Source organism: Sinocyclocheilus rhinocerous, unplaced genomic scaffold (genome assembly GCF_001515625.1).
Source record: "Sinocyclocheilus rhinocerous isolate Xijiao unplaced genomic scaffold, SAMN03320098_v1.1 scaffold672, whole genome shotgun sequence".
NCBI classification, from domain to species: domain Eukaryota; kingdom Metazoa; phylum Chordata; class Actinopteri; order Cypriniformes; family Cyprinidae; genus Sinocyclocheilus; species Sinocyclocheilus rhinocerous.
In genome coordinates, this window is record NW_015624650.1 from 534331 (window position 1) to 553840 (window position 19510).

Consider the following 19510-nt stretch of genomic DNA (forward strand, 5'->3'; position numbering starts at 1 on the left):
TATGAACTGCTTATGGAATAAATCAGCAAATACGTTTATCAATACCGCCTCTTTATCTATAAATCTAAAATCTATAAATAGCTGTGAATGAAGAGTCATGCGGGCCAGACAGAGAATGTCGCTCCACCTGTCTGACTGCTCGAGCACGCCCCTCGCTCGCGCTCACCTGAGATCAAGCGTCATTCCTGAGTAACATCATGACGCGACACTTTTACTTCTTCATTCTCATTATCCCAAACTTCGCGATTTTCCCAGGTAAGACAAATCCACTCATTTATGCTTGATGTTTTCCTACTCATGACTTCATTTACACACAATGGAGGAAGACATACAAGGAATCGTCGTGTTTCACCGACAACAAACTACAAGAGTAGCCTACTGAAAACGTCTCTATTTGATTGTATCAGTACAGGGAAAATACCTTTTTATTAATAGATAGTTTTAGACTTAATCTAAGTAGGTGAAATTAGATTAATATTAGATAAAATATTAGAGTTTTTGGTCTTAAAAACAGCTCTGTATAGCCTATATCGTTTATTATCAAAACAGTGTAATCCAATACACGAAATCACAAAAACGGTATAAATATAGATAAACGTAGATATCTATATACATATCTAGATATAGAAGATACATATACTTAATTTGAACAAAACTCATTCCTGCAAATGACCAAACTCCTATATATAATTAGTTATTCAAACATTCTTTCAGTTGTATTTAATTGCTTCTTTTGGTATGCATTCATAGTCCAGAGCACAGACCAGACTTCGTATTTGAAGAAGTATGATGTGGTCAAACCTCAGCTGGTTCATGAGCGCTGGAGGAGGCATGCAGACCCCTCACACACACCTGCACAGGTATAAAGCATTATCAACAGTTTTGGAAGTAAGGTAAGATGTTGATTTCTCCTTATTTGAAAATGATGTGTCTGATTTTAGGATAGACATGCTGATAGCATTGCATACTCGGTCAGGATTGACGGTCATGAACGTGTACTGCATCTGACAAAGAACACGTAAGAACTTTAGAAGGAGTTTGGCTGAAAGAATCCTTCTTGTTTAATGATTTAAAAAATGTAATTTGATTTCGTATTCTCCCAGACATTTTTTATCGAAGAACTTTGTTGTGTTGTCTCATGATGTACTGGAGAAAGGGAAAGCACACACAGAAACGCTGGTGAGATTTTTTTCTTTTTCTGATTTATTAGAGTTATAAAATGTAAAAGAGGTACTGTCCACCACATACTTTACATGTTTTGGAATGAGGAAATGGTATGTTAAATACTCAATAGTCAGTGGACAATGATCTTCTAGCCTTAAAACAATTAGTCATGTGGTATTTTTATGAAAACCATTAACCAACACATTAACCTTGACATATTTTTGGAAAACAAGCTGTGCTAATGCTGGTGGTTTTGTTTAGGAAAACTGTCACTATCAAGGACATGTGGAGGGTTATGAAGACTCTCTCGTAGCTCTCAGCACCTGTGAAGGTCTCAGGTAAGCATGTTACTTACACTTTCAGTGCCTAAAATGCAGTCTTTCTTGTTAGTTGGGTGCCATGTCATTTTTTAACTGAATTATTGAAAGTTATTACAGCAAGGCAACTGTATTAAAATTTATCTTCTTGCTTTTCTTCTCCACAATTTTCACATTTGCAAATGAAATGCAAATACCTGCATATTAGGAAGTATTTTTGAGCATCCAAAAAATTATTCTGCTTTAACTTGCAGACTCAATTGAAATGTATTTTATTTTGTATATAATTGCTGTTGGTCTTTCCTATTAATTTTATTTGCTTACTGAATGGTGATTGGTCTGTTTTTTGATACATCTAGCTTAGGGATGCACCGATGTATCGGCCGCCGATATTTATCGGCCCGATTTTTCCTCAATTTACAACCATCAGCATATCGGCTATATAAGGAAAAAGGCCGATATAACAAACCGATGGTTTATTAATTAACTGCGTGAAGGCACTGAGCAGTATAATGTCTGTTGCATAATCCTAGCACTTTAATGCTAATCAAATAACAAAAGACAAAAGATGGCACACTATTCTTGACTAAATAACTTTTGTAACTTTTATAAGTGTAGCGGACCTCATCTGAATGATGACCAAAATTTTACTGATGTTATAAGTTTATTGCATCCTCTTTCACTCCAAAAAAAATCACCATAAGAGCTAAACAAAACACAGCACGAGAAGTGCACATTAAACTCTCTCTCAGTTGCATTATCATCAACATACAGCGAATTACACAAAACACTTATTACAACTAACAGTAAACAAATATATACAGATCGCATGCCTTTTCGGGGGGTGCTTAATAAACCGACAAACTTTAAATCCGAAGAACTGCGTGCTTTCATTACCCGTATAGCTCCGTAGACTAGAAAACCCATCAAAATAAGAGTCCCGCCTTGGTAATGGAGATCTCATACATATTTAAACTTACAAAAAATATTAAAATGTATACAAAAACTAATTAGAAGATGAATCATAATAAAGTTTATTTATTTTAATATGTTTTATTGTGTTTATTATGTATAATAATTTATACAGTGAAGTGTTATTTTACATTTGTTTACTTTATTTCTGTAAGTCTGAAAACTTAAACCTACCTAAAAAGCACTGTTTATTTAATATGTATCTTTGTTCTGTTGTATTTATGTAGGCCTGCTGAATGTTAAATGGATCCAATCCATGTTCATTAGAAATTATTTGATGATGCAGCAATAAAACTGCTAGTATAATTTAATGCAGGTGTTTTTGAACTTTGCTGATTTAAAACATGATCAAAATACTATCTATTTTGATGCCAAAATTTCAAATAAGAGAGGAAGTGACAAATATCGGTATCGGAATCGGCCAACAAGTGATTGTTAAAATCGGTATCGGTATCGGGCCCAAAAAATCATATCGGTGCATCCCTAATCTAGCTGTCTCTAAAATGCAAACAGATCATTGTGTTTTGTGTTGTTTCTTGTGTATAACCTACATCCTAAGCTTTCCTAAAACATTAACACTAGTCTTTATTGCTGGGTAAACACTGATATTTCTTTTTAGAAGTTAGTTAGAAATGTGAAAGACAGCTTGCACCTAAACTGTTAAGTATTAACCCTTTTGTTTTGTTAAAAGTGACTGTACTTAATATCTTTTTGTTCAATGTTGTATGATAAGAAATAATCAGAATTGAACTTGACATTTTCCCTTTAATTTATTTTAATGTTCATCTTACCTATTAAGAAAAATGTGTTCCTGTGTGTAGATATAAAAATTAAATAAAACAATCTTAAATAAATAACTGACAGAAGTTGTACTTCAACAGTGTGTAAACCAGTCGGAACATTTTAGTTTGTGAAAAATCGGTGAAAATGTTCACATTTTTTAACATAAATACTGGTAATGCAATGGAGGATGTGTAAAGGATGATAGGTCAAATGATAGGATGATAGTGATATAGTCAAAAAAATAAGTAAATGTGAATAATGTAAGTATAACAAGAGATATATGCAATTTTAAAGTCAAAACAACAGTGTTTTCACTGCACTTAGTGTAAATAGTGGCTACATACTGTTTGTACTAAAGGGACCGTCACTTTTCATTCCATTGACTTCCATTTATGCGCATGCTATTACGAGAGACAGGAAATGCAAGCTCATGCAAATTTCACTGCATGCCAAAGTTTAATGTTGGTGAACGCCGTGAAAACATATTCAGTGTATATGATTCTATTTCTAAAAATCATTAAAGGATGCTTCCTAATTGGGACCTTAATATTCATATCCCTAATGGGATCAGAAAAAAAACCTGCACGGTCACATTTGCAAAATGTTCGGTGAGATTTCACAGGCAAAAAAGGCACTTCGCCAGTAGTATAGCGACGTATGAAGCACATCTCACACAGAAGTCAGTTTCAGCTGCTTTCTGTTGTTGAATGCAGCAAATTTGTATGACCAACTCAAACACTAACGAAATCTGCGTGGGGTATTTTTTCGCCCTCCCGTGAAAAATTCATGTTGAAATGACTGAATTTCAGCCGCAGAATTCTGGCAATGAAACGGTACACATACTGCGCTTTTATTCTTCATGCTGCTGCTCCTGTTACCAGACAGTTTGTAATTTTGTCTTGCTCAACCAGATAATGGTTGGCTGAGCCTTTGTCAACAAGATGGGTTATTTGCACTTAATGTAAATAGACACTCCTTTAAATATCACTTTTCATAAGAGTAGCAAAGTTACAGTATTTTTTATTGTTTTTTGGGTCTTGGGGTCTCTCAGATATTAGGTTGTAACTTGGTGTGCCATTGTACACTGTGTTTCAGGGGGATCATTCTCATTGATAATAATAGCTATGGGCTGGAACCCATCTTGCACTCCAAAGCCAATGAGCACCTCCTCTTCCTGTTGAAGGACAGTCAGACAGAGCCATTTGTATGTGGACTGGCCAATGAAACGTCTTCCAGCGAGGACCACTCCCATTCCGCTGACATGTCCATGTTTTTACGGGTTGGAAAATATGTCTTGTTGTCTTATCAACACTGTTATGTTGCAAAAACACACTCGACATTTCATTTAATCTACTGAATCCGCAGAAAAAACGAAACTTACCTCAGACCAAATATGTGGAGTTGGTGTTAGTAGTGGACAACCTAAGGGTGAGTATTAGCCATTAGAAGTCTGTGTTTTTGGAATAGTTTTTTTCATTGTGTAGTTCTGAAAGGTGTGTTTTTGTTTCTCAGTTCGTCTTTAAAAACCACGATATAACTGCCGTGCGTAATGAGATGGTCCAGTTGGCTAACTTGCTGGATACGGTAAGAATTATAGCTACAGATCAGGTTATTGTTAAGATAAGCCCAACCCTAACCTCAGTCAATAATGTGTTAAGTCTGTTGTAACGTATGTCAGGGTAGTTCTTATCGTGACTGATGTTTATAGGGTGATGTAATTAAATATTTGAGGCTGTTTTTGTGTTCACCCCAGTACTACAAACAGCTGAATATCCGGATAGCACTGATTGGCGTGAGGATTTTTGACAAGGAGAACCCCTTCAGTGTGGAAGGCAATCCTGGGGAAGTGTTGGGCAAGTTTGTGCAGTGGAGAAAGACAAATCTGTTACCTCAACTTAGGCATGACGTGGGGCAGCTTATTGTGTAAGTACTCCATCACATGTTTTTTTTTTGTTGTTGTTGTTAAATAGTTCAATAAAATATTTGTTCACACTTGAGAAATTAATGTTTCCTGAAGCCATTAGTCAACTTAAAAGAAATCCCTCTTCAAACTCACACCATTTTGTTGGGCCAGTGTGGTCATGTCCAGCCCAGTTATGCTGCTCGTGCTATTTTGTCATTTAGGGCCAGATTTACTAATAGCTGGCACCAGCACAAACCCTCTTTTGGCGTTAAAAAACTACTGTCAGGATCAGACACACAGTGAAAAATTTCCCATTCAGATGCAAAATTTCCCCTTTGTGAATCCCTGATTGTTGTAAACTAACCAATACTTGAATCCAGCAGCTCAACTTTTGGGCCTGCCTTAATTCTCACACTTGTCTCCTTGGCTACTTGAGAGTATTTACGCGGCAAGAAGTGAGTGTGCAAGACTGTCCCAGGCTTGGAAAATCCCAAGAATATGCGTACATCCCTATTATAAAACACACATGTACCTCCCTACTATAAAACGGTAAATGAAAACCATGTCTGGATTCATAGTATTCATAAAACAGCAGGCAAAAAGTACCCAAATGATCTATTACTTCCAGTGAGGTACTGCATTGTGCATTCAAATGACGCTTACTATCCCATGAGGCCACAGGAGAGCTGGTAGATGATGCTGGTAGATTGCATAACGATGTCAACATGATGAATGTTGTATGTCCGGATTACATTCATACTACACACAATATAATAATAGAACATACATTTTTTGCCTTGCAAAGGAAGTACTTCAAGTAGTTATTTCAGTTAGTGCTCAAGTAGTTGAAGCTCCTACTCGGAGAATGTGATTTTGGATGCAAATTCTAGAACCATTTAGGGGAATGTTCTTTTTTTAGATGAATATAAAATTAATATAAACTCTTAAGGAGTTTCGCTTACACCAAAGACACTTACTATGACGATAGCTATATCAGCGTCCACACCAACAATGATAACATTCTGTTTTATAAGTTTGTGTTGCAGTTAAATCATTTGCCACTTTAAATGCACAAGCTCTTTAAAGTCAGGTGCATTCTGATTGGCTGTCAATGTTTTATTGTTCAAAAAATGTTCTGAAAATATTCCAAAGTGCCATTATTGTTATAGTTTTGGGTGCTGTTCCTTTAAAATTAGAATGATTTTCTTTATCCCCAGATATTTAGATCTTTATCTTCATAATTATCTTCTTGATGTGAACGGGCCTTTAGCAAAAATCCTCACTTACCGAAATCACCAAATTACATTTACAGTTTGAGAATGTAGTCTCTACTATTTAATTTATTTTGTGTTGGTCCTCAGAGATGACGCCAGATGTCATTGATATCAGACCTGTGTATGTTCTGAGTAACATGATCTGTGTCTCTGTTTCTTAAAGAGGCCGATCAGCATCGTACACTGGAGGTGTGCTCGGCATGGCCTTCGTAGGGGCTGTGTGCTCTGTGAACAACGGTGGAGGAATCAATGTGGTTAGAACATTTTTACTGCATCAGTCATCAATAAAACGTGACTATATTAGAATGCTCTTAAGTATTCTGAAGTCTTCAGGGCTGATTGTTTTCTGAAGGCAGTAATCTAAAACCTGCATGTTTTATTGATGGAAAGGTGTGTTTGTGAACTGGCTGCCTGAAGGAAGCAACAATGAATTAAAATGTGACCAAAGCAAACCTATATTTATTTATTTTAATTGTTTTAATTGTCTGTGCTTTCATATACCTGCTGCAAATACATTTCGATGCGTATAATAGATGCAGGAAATTAACTCTAATGTCATGTTCTCCTTTGCTTTACACTGTTATATCATCACAGTTTAGCAACAACAATCTGCAGTCATTCTCTACGGTGATTGCTCACGAGCTGGGCCATAACCTGGGCATGAGTCATGACATCACTGGTTGTAAGTGTGATGGGAGCTGCATCATGGCACCCACTGCCGGGTTAGTGACTGCTATTGTTTCATAATATTCCTTATTAGTGCAATTATTGTGAACATAATCTAAAACATAAAAACATAATTTAACATGGACAAAAAGGAAATTCTGTCAAATGAAAGTTTTTTTTTTTTTTTTTTAATTTGTTAAACCGCAACATTTGTTAAAAGGCATTATAAATAAAATACTAATGGTCATCATTAATATGCAAAATAGTTTTATGATTGAATTTTGCAATTACACATTTTACTTTTAATTGTTTTGATTTTGTTTTCCCAAATAATAACAATATAAGAAATAACATAATATTTTTAATACATCTTAAATAATTTAATATAGAAAATAATGTGAATATATTTAATATAATATATCATAATAAATAATTTAATGTAAAATAATTACATATAATAATATAAATAAATGACTTAAAATGCAAATCATGTAAAGAAACTTTTGATGTGATCATGATAACTCGACATGAAATATAATTTGCTTGAGACTTACTAGTTACACATTTCTGTGTCTTATTGTGCACAATTCATCCGTGGTCATTATTTAAAAATATTTTTTGCCTTTGTAATCTCTCATCAAAATTTGGGTAACACTTTGGTTTAGGTACCAAATCTTACTATTAACTAGTTGCTTATTAGCATGCATATTTATAGCATTTTGGTGGTTTATTAGTACTTAAAAGCACATATTAATGCCTTATTTTGCATGGCTGTATTTTAGATCCCTTAATCCTACCCCATGCCTAAACTTAACAACTACCTTACTATTAATACGCAGCAAATTAGGAGTGTATTGAGGCAAAAGTCATTGTAATAGTAAGAATTTGTCCCCAAACTGTGACCAAAATTTGTTTTTGAACAACAATCCTTTCCAGCTGACCTCAATTCCTCAAGTCTCTTGTTACTGCTGTTTGATTGAATATCCTGTTAGAATTACATCTGATAATGAAAGTAAAATGGGTGTAGAGCATTTCATGTTGACCTCAATCAGAAAAAAAAAAGCAGGAGGCTTGTACAAAACCTTTCCTGCTGTCCTTGACGTGTGTGATGTTGTGTTTGGGTGTGAACACAGAGGATCGACTCAATTCAGTGGCTGCAGTGAGAGAGACTTCGAGAGGTTGATTCTGAGAGGTGGAGGGACGTGTTTGAGGAACCCGCCATCTCAAGACAACATCATCACGGTGCCCAGGTGTGGGAATGGCATTCTAGAGAGTGGAGAAGAGTGTGACTGTGGCACACCGCAGGTATGTTTTAACAGTACACAGTCAAAGCTTCAGTCTCAAAAGAATCATTTCATTTAAACTCAAATTGTACAAACTCCATTTAACTTTTTAAGTCACTATGAGTTTATGAAGTGGTCTATGTAGACACACAGGTCCTTTATGTCTGTCTGTCTTAGTTTTTTTTTAGTTATCAGCACAACCATGTATACGACCATCGCATGTATTATAAGCTCAGTCATAGCTAGACAGTTAGTCAACATGAAATCCAAATGGGTGTTATTTAATTTCTACTTGTGCATATTATTTAAAATAAGTATTTTCATAATAATCAAAAGGTAATAATTTGCTCCACTTGGACATGATGTTTCTTTTCTACTGAAGAAAAAAATATTAACCAATACCATCCTAGCCCATATTGCAAGATACAGTTAAATTCTGATGAATAAAATGACAGAAAATGCAGAAAATACGCCACATTACAGAAGTTAAGTATGTTTTGTTTGTCATTTTGTTTTCTTAATCTGACCTAACTAGTTGTCCTGTTTGTTCAACGGTTTGTTTATGTTCTGTGATCAATTATAACCTAAAGGAAAGACAAAGACACCATTCAATCTTATTTAGAAAAAAAAATTTACAAATAAATAGACTTGCTGTATGACAGTCCAGAGGTTTTCAGTATTGCTGTACTGAATGCAGTGTTGCTGGTGTGTTGCAGGAGTGCACTAATAAGTGTTGCAATGCCGCTACATGCACCCTCACTAAGGGCTCGGTCTGTGCAACAGGAAGCTGCTGTGAAAACTGTCAGGTTAGACCCCTCATCGCACACATACTCATTATTCTAGCTATTTACATGAGAAGATACTAAGCATTCTACTGTTTTAAATAATGCAAATTATAATTACTACAGAGTAAGTTCACTCAAAAATGAAAATTTGCTGAATATTTACTCGCCCTTAGGCCATCCAAGATTTAGATGACACTGTTTCTTCAGTGAAACCGATCTGGAGAAATGTAGCATTACATCACTTGCTCACCAGTGGATCTTCTGCGGTGAATGGGTGCCGTCAGAATGAGAGTCCAAAGAGCTGGTAAAAGCATCACAATAATGTACAAGTAATACATATACGACTCCAGTCCATTAATTAATTAATGTTTGAACTTTAAAACTTTGCTCAGCCCGAAGCAATGGTTTGTCAAGTTAAAAATATCTTGATGGATTTATTACAAAAGCATGGCTTTTTGCTTCACAAGACGTTAATTGATGGACTGGAGTCATGTGGATTACTTGTGGATTGTGATGTTTTTACCAACTCTCATTCTGACGGCACCCATTCACTGCAGAGCATCCACTGGTGAGCAAGTGATGTAATGCTACATTTCTCCAAATCTGTTCTGATGAAGAAACAAACTCATCTACATCTTTATTTTTTGAATTATTCATCTTTGAACTATTCCTTTAACCTAGAATGGAAAAAATAAATAAAAAATTGGCCTCTTTCCATTTACTTGAACTGCAAAAAATCTATTTCTTAGTCATTTATGAATGTCTTATTGTCCAGTACATATATCTTTACATCCTTATACAAAAGCAAAACCGGATTAATATTAATGTATATGCAAATAACGAGTTAACAAAACTTTAATGAGGTTTATTCTTAAAACAAGCGAAATAAGATCTTTGTAACACTGGTTTATTGTGAGCAGATCAATGTGGCTGGCACACCCTGCAGACCGTCCGTCAACCCTTGTGATCTGCCGGAATTCTGCGGTGGAACATCTCCATTCTGTCCGGCAGATTTCTACATGATGGAGGGCCTCCCGTGTGCCAATAATGCAGCCTTCTGCTTTGAGGGCCGTTGCCAGACATTTGACTACCAGTGCAAACAGCTTTTTGGCTCCGGTATTTCCTCATTGGTCTCATTTTTTATCTTTTTATACTGGGTGATCGTATGTCACTTTCTGTCTGTCAGAATGCAGTCAACCTTCAAATGGCATGCTGTGTTTTCAAATTTTATACAAAGCTTGTTTTGTATTTGTATGTGTTTTGTTTGAATTCACGTGTTATTTTTTTCTCTGTATCTCTGGCTATTTAGAGGCAACTAAAGCAGATGATAAGTGCTTTAGTCATATTAATACTCTTGGCAATGCGTTTGGGAACTGTGGATACTCTGGGTCTACACCGAAACCTTGTGAAGTGCAGTGAGTACCTCATTCCACTTTCATCAGTCAAAGCATGTATGTTTTACATTATTAAAAAATATCAGCTTGGGTGGTTGATTCAATGCTAACTGTTACAAATTAACTGTGAAAAATTCTGAAAAAAGCGTTGAGATTTTAGTTAAACTTAATTATGCTACAGCTGGCTGCATTTTATCGGTATTGTACCATAAAAGGAAACAAAGTACACATATGCATATTTTAAGTTTTCAAATAGTTCCCACAATATTTTGAATTTCATATTTTGTTTTAACTAAATTATATACTGTATATCAGCATTTTATTGACCATAGACCAAAACACATTTTAGCTAGTTCAGAAAACATTATGTATATTTTGACGCATTATTGTTTTCAAAATTTTTATTATTTGCTTCTAATTGAAAAACATTAGTGTTTTGATGAAAGGTTTAAAGTTTATGAACTTTTTATTGTTTACAGTCATTATATAGTTCTTTTTATTAATGAATGTTGAATTGGGAAGATGTGGTTTGCAATATGTTCTTGTAAAATCGGCTCCAGCCGTGTTTTACATGTTGCTTTGTTTTTTGTTCAACTTAAGAGCTGAGTGAATTTATACTTCCTTCTTTTTACAGAAATGCTATGTGTGGAAAAGTCCAGTGCGTATTCGACAGCAACCACCCACCACCAGGAGCGATGGTCAGCGTATTACAAATTGAGGGAGACAAAATCACCTGCATGAATGCTGACTTCAACATGGGCCCAGATGTGCCAGATCCAGCCTATGTCAAAACTGGCTCAGTCTGCGCTCCTGGAAAGGTTAGAAGGGAGAAAACAAGTCATTTGTTTTGTAGGCTTATTGTGGAGCCTTAAAGTTCATACCTTACCTGTATTAGAACAGTTCAGACATATTTTAAGCAAATAAAATTACTATGAATGAAAGTTTTCAAAACACAGATTTGTGATTCTTGAACCAACATGTTTATTTGAACTTTAAATATGTTCCATCTGGAGTTTGATACTCTCATTTTATTATAATCGATATCCTTTAAACAAACAGTTGAGTCCTATATTTCTTTCTCTCAGGCGTGTTTGAACTTTACGTGTTTGAATTCTTCAGTTCTGGATCAGAGTCAGAAATGTGACACCCAGAGAAACTGCAACAGTAATGGAGTAAGTTATAAACCACATTTTTTAAATCCATGTTCCTGGTGTTAATGTGTATGATTCATCAATGCAGGTCAATCCTTATTTCTTTTTAATCCCACTTACTTCTCAACCCCTCTGAATACTGGTCATGTAGAAACCACTTTTCACTAAATAACCAATTCCTCAATCCTAATTGGCTTTCAATGGTGTGGTTTTCTCATAGGTTTGTAATGATAAGTTCCGTTGTCATTGTAATAATGGCTGGGCTCCACCCAACTGTGACAAAACCGGCAGAGGAGGAAGTATCGACAGCGGCCCTGCGCAGATCGGTAAGAGCACACTCATTCTGTCTCACTCTCTAAATAAACAAAACACACAGCAACATATTTTAATGGTTATATCATCCCTTTGAAACTATTTCCTCATAGATTACTCCCTGAGAGACGGACTCTTGATCTTCTTTCTTCTGGTGGTGCCAATTTTGGTGGTCTTAATAATCATTTTGCTCTACATATTCAGAAGAGACAGTTTCAACCGCTGTGTAAAGTGCCGTCCTTCCAAACCTCAAAGGTCAATCAATCATTATGCTATTTCTTTTCATACCATTTCAATCTTGGAATTTATGGCTTGTAGGACTGGGTTTTGACAAATTTCACAATTCGATTCGATTCTCATTCACAAGCTTGCGATTTGATTCGATTACCAATTCGATTCGATTCGATTCAATATAGATTACTTTGGATACATATCAGGTACAGTACAAGCCAAATTTTCTCAAGGGAAAAAAAATCTTTCAACTAATGCTGTAAAATATACATGAGAGTCAGTTGGTACTGCATTATAATATTTAAGGTTAAAATTTACTGATTTGTGCTGTACAACTGCTTAAATTGCACTTAATGAAGTTTTTATAATAATTATGTTACAATTACTTCAGTTAGTTTTTTTTTTTTTTTTTAATATAGCCTACACATTTAAATAGTGGCTGTCATAAAAACTTGGACGGATTTATTTAAACATAAAAAAAACATTAAAAAAAAATAAAAAAATATAATAAATGAACCCCAAACTTTTGAACGGAAGTGTAATTAGGAAAATGGGAAATCCTGTTATAAATGTCAATATACAAGCTGTTATATTGACGTCTTTGCGCGGCTGAAACACTGACTGAGCGATTTCATGAGACAGGATATGGATTGTAAAGTTGCACTTTCTTTTAACGTACCTTCGGATGTTTAGTCATGTTTATTTTGTGCTGAAACTGGTATTAATGTGGAGTAGATGATCAGATCACGTGCACCTCGCGTCTGTTGAACTGAGGCGCTACAGCGATCTGTCACTTCCCATTAAACGGCACCAAAACGGCATTTATTGTTTGAATACTGCAATACAATGGACATAAATTGAAATCTGAGACTTTGTTTCATATTAAAAGTACCAACGCACAATGCTCATTGCGATTTATTGGATGGGAGGTGCGCTTCAATATCCCATCCATTGACTGAAAACAGGCTCGATTCTAATCGATTCTTGGGATTTAAGAATCTATATCGTTTCAGAAAAATGAGAATCGAGATCAATATTTTTTACCCAGCCCTAATGTCTTGTGTTCAATCTTTGATGTTTTAATATCGCTTATTTCATTAGTAAACAATGACTGATTTACATGTGCATCAATATTCCGATATTAAGCAGAATATTCCGAATATTGAGTTGTGTAAACGCGACAATCCGATTTTTCTGATTCCGTTTATAATAGTGTTCTTTTTCCTCAAATTCCAGTTGGAATCCGGAAGGAATTGTGGTTCCCATACTTTTATTTGTGCATTTAACAGTTTATTATAAAAGCGCCTCCGTTTAACATTTTTAAAAGGTCCGTCAACAGAACAAAATGCAAAAAATGTAAAAATAAACAAATAACTCGCAATGTTAGAAAATAAAAGAAACATCAACGCATATCTGTAGTGACGAGAAGACAATTTTTAAAATAGAATTATTAAAAGAAATGAACATGAACGATATTATTCAGTCTCTCTAAACCCCTCCTTTCCGTGAGCCTGCTCTGCTCTGATTGGTCAGATGGCCTAGTCTGTTGTGATTGGTCTACGGCGTACAGCGCGTGTCGGAAACCATATGCTTATTTCAATAGTTCTGTATTTTGAACGCTCTATAGAAAATATAAACCATCTATTATTTATCATACTTACAGGTTGTGATTCAGTGGAGCAGCTGGTCCAAATAAACAGGATACTGATCCATCTTTCAACAGCAAGCGTTTTGTGAATCCCACGTTGAACTCCCTCGAGATTAAAGAAGCAGTCGTCAGTAGAATGATGTGTTTGTGGGCGGGGTCAAGTTGTTAGCAGCCAGCCAATGGAGAGCATAGGTGCGCATTATGCAAATGTGTTACCCTGTGACGTGTAGCCGTCACGGAAGTGGGATTCGGATTACTAACGACTCGTTTCGGCTGTTCAGAGTAGATTCTTTATTTTGGGAGACAATAACTTTATTTATCGTGCACTTTCAGCTTTACAACTTTGCAGATCGTTTACATTCACATACAGCTACATTACACACTGCATGAAAGGCAATATTGGAAATGGCATAATAGGGGCACTTTAATAGCTAAAAGAGAGCGAGCAGCAATATTTTTAGACCAGCAACCCAAGATTAAAACTTTCTGTTGCTGTGATGACTAGAAAACATACACATTGACATTTACCAGTGCTTTCCGTGGGAAGGATAATAACGTCATGCAAATTGCGTCAGATGGCACATTCTGTACTGAGCCTCAGTTGCATAGAAAGGAGGAATGGCTGACTTCATTTATATTCACATAGCATGAGTTTCTGGTTAAGCTGGATTGCGAGTGGCATGTGAAGAAATTTCAGAAGAAAAAAGAAAAAAGGTTTGAAATATTGCACGACTGGTGAATTCACCCCGAGACAGTTCATGTTAACAAACACAAACTCAAAAATGTTTGAAAATGATTGCCAAACCTTCTGACATGAATATTTTGTTTAAAATTTTTCGACAGGTCAACGGATGCAACAAATGGTCCATCGAATGCGCAGTCAAATGTGGAAGCAAACGGCAGTACAACAAGAGTGTCAACCCCACAGTCAATGACACAGGTTCAAACCAATGTTATTTTAGTATCAATGATATTCTATTGTAGTTTTTGGTAACGTATTGAATTCGACTTTTTAAAATCTTTTAGCATTTGTGTTTTTGTCATTTTTAGTTTAGTTATTTTTTTTTTATTTGTCTATATAGTATTTATTGATGTTTCTTTCAGCCACCTAAACCAGCACGTCCAGTGGATACCTCAGTGACTCAACCAAGGTAATGGCACTAGAAAAATCAAACGCAACCTAAATGTTATGTATTCTCTATTGATTTATTGGTGGTGTTTGCCAAGGCAAGCAACAGATCCCTAACATTAAAGTCCCCATGAAATTAAAACTGTGGCTTTTTAGTATGAAGTCTTAAAGCTATCTAAAAGCTAGTATGCCCAAAAATTAGATGTATGCTTTGTCTTTTTTTTTTTTTTACCACCAATATGGATCAACAACTTTGATTACATTAATTCTGCACTTCAGTTTCTCTTCAGATATTTTTGTCCAATTAAATGCTCTCAAGATTATAAAAAAGACGATAAAACAGTGTCTGAAACTGGTCACTTGTTCACACGTTCACACACTATTTTCTGTATGGTGAATGGAACTTTATAGAGGATGGTGAATGATTCAGACTGCTTTCCATTGGTTTCACGTCAGTGTCACTTGAATCGCCACAATGCACACCCAGTCCAGAGACATGATTTGTTGCAGACCACAACACGTATCCGACCCAGCAGAATTCTACACACAACGCTTTTAGAGCACAGTGGAGGTGATCAAACATTGCAAATGGTTAAACAGCCTCAACTTTATTAACAGCACTGACAAGAAGAGGAGTTAACGTCATGCTCCAACATAAATGACACACTTTTCAAACTACACATGATAACTGTTGTAGGGCTGTGGTGTAGTTAAAATGTTATTAACTATAGGGAGGAGCCTTTGAAATGTCCCAACCTGACTTGTTTCAGTCAGAAATATGTTCAAGCCACTTCACAGGGACTTTTAAGTATCACATGTTTGGTGTTTATCTTGTTCTGCATGTTTGTGCTTCAGACATGAATGATACCTAAGATCTAGCTTTTTGGAGAAGAGGTGTGCTTCTGTGCTATTACATTTCTGGAAGTTTGTTGTTTCCGCCAGGGTTAAAAGAAAATTAAGGTGACTTTTCATCTCATAATTTGGACTTTTTTTCTCGCAATTCTGTTATACTTCACTAATCCTTTTTTTTTTTTCAGGATTGCAAGATATAAACTCAAAATTGCAAGATATAAACTTGCAAACCTGGGGAAAAAGTAATTTGCAATTCTGACTTTCTTCTCAGGATTGTGAGTTTATATCTGAAAAGCAAAGTCTGAATTGTGAGACACAAACTCAGTCTGTGGCGGAATAAAAAGTAAAAAAACCACCAACAACAACAACAACAAAAAAAAACAAGATGAATTCAGAGGTGAAAAAAGTCAAAATTGCAAGATGTAAACCGAATTTGGAGAAAAAAAGCCAAAATTGTGAGATGTAAACTCAGAAATCAGAGAGAAAAAAAATCTGAATTGTGAGATATTAAACTTTTGTGAGAAAGAAATTCTGAATTCTGGGAAGAAAAAAAATCAGAATTGCGAGATAAGTTGCAATTACTTTATTTTTCCAATCTATGGCAGAAATGGGCTTCCATATATTTAAGCAATTTTCACCTGCCAAAAAAAAAAAAGTAGGTATTTTTGTTTACATTTAAGTACAATGTAACATGTACAGTATGTTTTATCAAATCATTAATTTTAATGTTAGTACATAGTTAAAGACACTATATTAACAGTAGTTATATAGACACAATATAAAGTGGGTCCAAAACATTTAATGCCGAGACATATCTAGCCATATAAATTATCAAAAACTTTGGCCAGTAAGCAAACAAACAAAAACTCTGTGCTACAAACCACTCAGAATATCGTAGCAAATGCATAGCAACATGCCTACAACCAATTAGAACACCTTAGCAACCACATAGCAGCACCCTTGTGGTGGCAAGTTTTGCACTGTCAAACACCATTCAGAAAATGTAGAAAAATCTAGTTCATATGTACTTTATATTTGAAAACCCCTTTTTCTTTTCATAATCTATTTCTTTTATTTCACTGGTGTACAACTCATCATGACTAACCTGACCTGCTTCTCAACCTTACAGTCAAGGGCCAGGAGTCCCCAGACCAATCCCGCCAAGACAGACCCAAGTACCAGTATGAAGAAAGTGTGACGTTGCACAGTTGTTGCTTTTTGTATTGTATTCTTACTTGACCCACTTTTCCAAAGAAGTCTGCAGCAAACCTCTGATTGCTCTGAATTGTAATCACCTTTTCTAGAATTTGTAACGGATGAAGGACCAATGCTGCTCTGAACTAGTTGGGGAAAAAAGAATATGCTGTTTATAATTATTTAAAAAGATGTTTACAGAGATTTATCATTTTCTTTTACTACAGTAAGTGATGACCGTATGACCTCTGAAAGCATATGATGGTTGTTAATATTTATTGCCTTTGAGGGAAGAATTAATTTCCCCTTGATTAAGCTGCACTGTAATCCTGAGTTCAGTTCAGGGATTCATCCAGGACAGCAAACTAGAAATCTGTTCGAAATTTTGCCTATTTAGTAACATTCAGAATAAAGCTTCCCTTTTTTTTAATGCAACATTCTGTTTTGCTAGTTAGATTAGCTCTTTTAATACCATTATTTTGATCTAAATTGTAAAATTTGTAATTTTACCCACAACATCTCTATTTTATATGTACCTTTTTTGTCAAAATGAAAACAATAAAGTATGTTCTATATTTAAACTGTTAATCTCTTGCACTAGTCTTGCTTACATACTTTTAATACCTTAAGTATGTTATGTTGGTTACTGAGAAGAAATTTGCTGGATTCATTGAAAGTTCCTTTACCTCATTTTCATATTATATTTCTGCAACACTATAGAATAACACTTCACCAAAACAATGGTGGTGCTTTTTTTTTTTTTTACTTATTGACTGATTAACTGATTAATTGCAGTAGTTCATAGATCATTGGAAATAATAATGTACATTTCGTCCATAATTGGCCACCTTTATATGTTATATTTTTATACGTGTCTCTCCATTGTGTCAAAAGTTGCATTTTATATGTTGTATTTATCGGTGCTGATTAAAACGAGAGAACAAATATAAGTAGTATCTGTGGACGGCACATAGAACATTGTACGGCGAGTCTGAGGGCTCAGTAATCGCGTTTGGTTGTTCGGAGCAGTCATGTCGGAGCAGGAGTCTCTGAAGAGCTCCAGCGCGAGGAACCGCGGAGGAGTACAGCGAGTGGAGGGCAAACTGAGAGCCAGTGTGGAGAGAGGGGACTATTATGAGGCCCATCAGATGTACCGGACATTATTCTTCAGGTGAGCCTTACCGTTTATTACAGGAGCAATAATGACTGGCCCGGGCCCTGTGGCTTCCAGATCTTTCTTGTTGTCAACCGAGCGCGTTCCTCGGTTGTGCTGATTGGCCAACTCCTCATCATGACCCGCCCCTTGGATCAAATCTAATCTCTGATTGGATATTCCCGGTGTCATTCATGTCAAAATATCAGCGTGAGCCTTGTAGCTACATGCTAATCTGAAGAACAAGGTTGATTACAAATTGCACCATCTGAATAATCTGTCAGTTACACTATAATATAATAACACTTAATCAAAAACAATGTTGTATAAAACGACAGTGAGATTAACCTGGGCATTTCCTAGAATTTAAGCATTTTAACAATAGAGCTTGTAATTGTGAAATTTTAAGTTTAAAGTCTCTCTCTAAAGTCATCCGATACATTCAGACCAATGTGATAAAGACAGAAAAAAAAAATCTTAAATATATACCTTCCATTCATTCTTCCTTTTGTTGACCTGCTGTCTAGTGAGCTGCCTAAGTTACTTGGGCAGCATTTTGGGCATCATAGTCTCATAGGCCATCATGCTTTCAACCTATCTAGGCAACGTTTTCAGGAGCTTCAAGTCTATTAACCTGCCAGCGAAGATGGCATTTATAGACATTGCTTTCTATTTGATAGCCAAACATCTTTTAATCACTATGTTGAGACAACACCAGTATCAAATATTATATCAGATTGCAGATAATAAAGTAAAAATGCCAGGATGATGCAACTGTACCGACATAATAATAAAAAAGTTAAAGCCTCATTAAAATAGAATAACAGTTTTAGTAGTCCGAGATCATATTTTATTACTGTTTCTTAGTAACAGAATAACAGCGTATTAATATGTGTCAAGTCACAAGGTGCAATCTACATGAAGGAACATGCAGAAAAAAAACAGGAAATGAAATCAAAGAAAGGATCCCTGCAGACCTTCATGACTGTGTGACAAATTCAGAAAGTATCAAAAAATAAAATATCAGAGAATGTGACCCTTTTATGGCAAAGTTAGTTCAGGTTGTAAAATGTCATGTGATGGAAATCCCTGAAAATTCATGGTATTTGTTATTTAAAAAAATATATTGAAAAATAAATGTAGGCATATTTTAAACATATGAAAATGTTATAATCGCATGTTTTCAAGATATAAAGAATATGTTATTGCATTTTACTTGATAGTTACTTCACATGATGCTTAGGGCCAAATATATATATATATATATATATATATATATATATATATATATATGTCTCT

At 35.3% G+C, this 19510-nt stretch overlaps 2 protein-coding genes across 2 annotated transcripts in view; both read left to right on the forward strand.

Annotated features, from left to right (window-relative positions):
- The first annotated feature begins 113 nt into the window (after window positions 1–113).
- adam9b (ADAM metallopeptidase domain 9b) lies at window positions 114–17568 on the forward strand. Its single transcript, XM_016559505.1, has 22 exons — window positions 114–255; window positions 751–860; window positions 942–1018; window positions 1104–1179; window positions 1426–1502; window positions 4332–4515; window positions 4602–4664; window positions 4749–4820; window positions 4990–5159; window positions 6577–6667; window positions 7008–7135; window positions 8213–8384; window positions 9079–9168; window positions 10068–10263; window positions 10457–10562; window positions 11176–11359; window positions 11627–11713; window positions 11913–12018; window positions 12118–12259; window positions 14727–14823; window positions 14988–15034; window positions 16994–17568. Exons 1-22 carry the CDS (start codon window positions 198–200, stop codon window positions 17049–17051), a joined length of 2391 nt encoding a protein of 796 aa, XP_016414991.1. The 5' UTR covers window positions 114–197; the 3' UTR covers window positions 17052–17568.
- A 461-nt stretch (window positions 17569–18029) lies between these two features.
- Window positions 18030–19510, forward strand: part of get4 (guided entry of tail-anchored proteins factor 4) — a 17026-nt gene continuing 15545 nt past the window's right edge. The window contains exon 1 of the mRNA XM_016559514.1: window positions 18030–18229. Within this exon, the coding sequence (XP_016415000.1) occupies window positions 18090–18229 (140 nt within the window). The 5' untranslated portion in view covers window positions 18030–18089. The remainder of the gene's footprint in view (window positions 18230–19510) is intronic.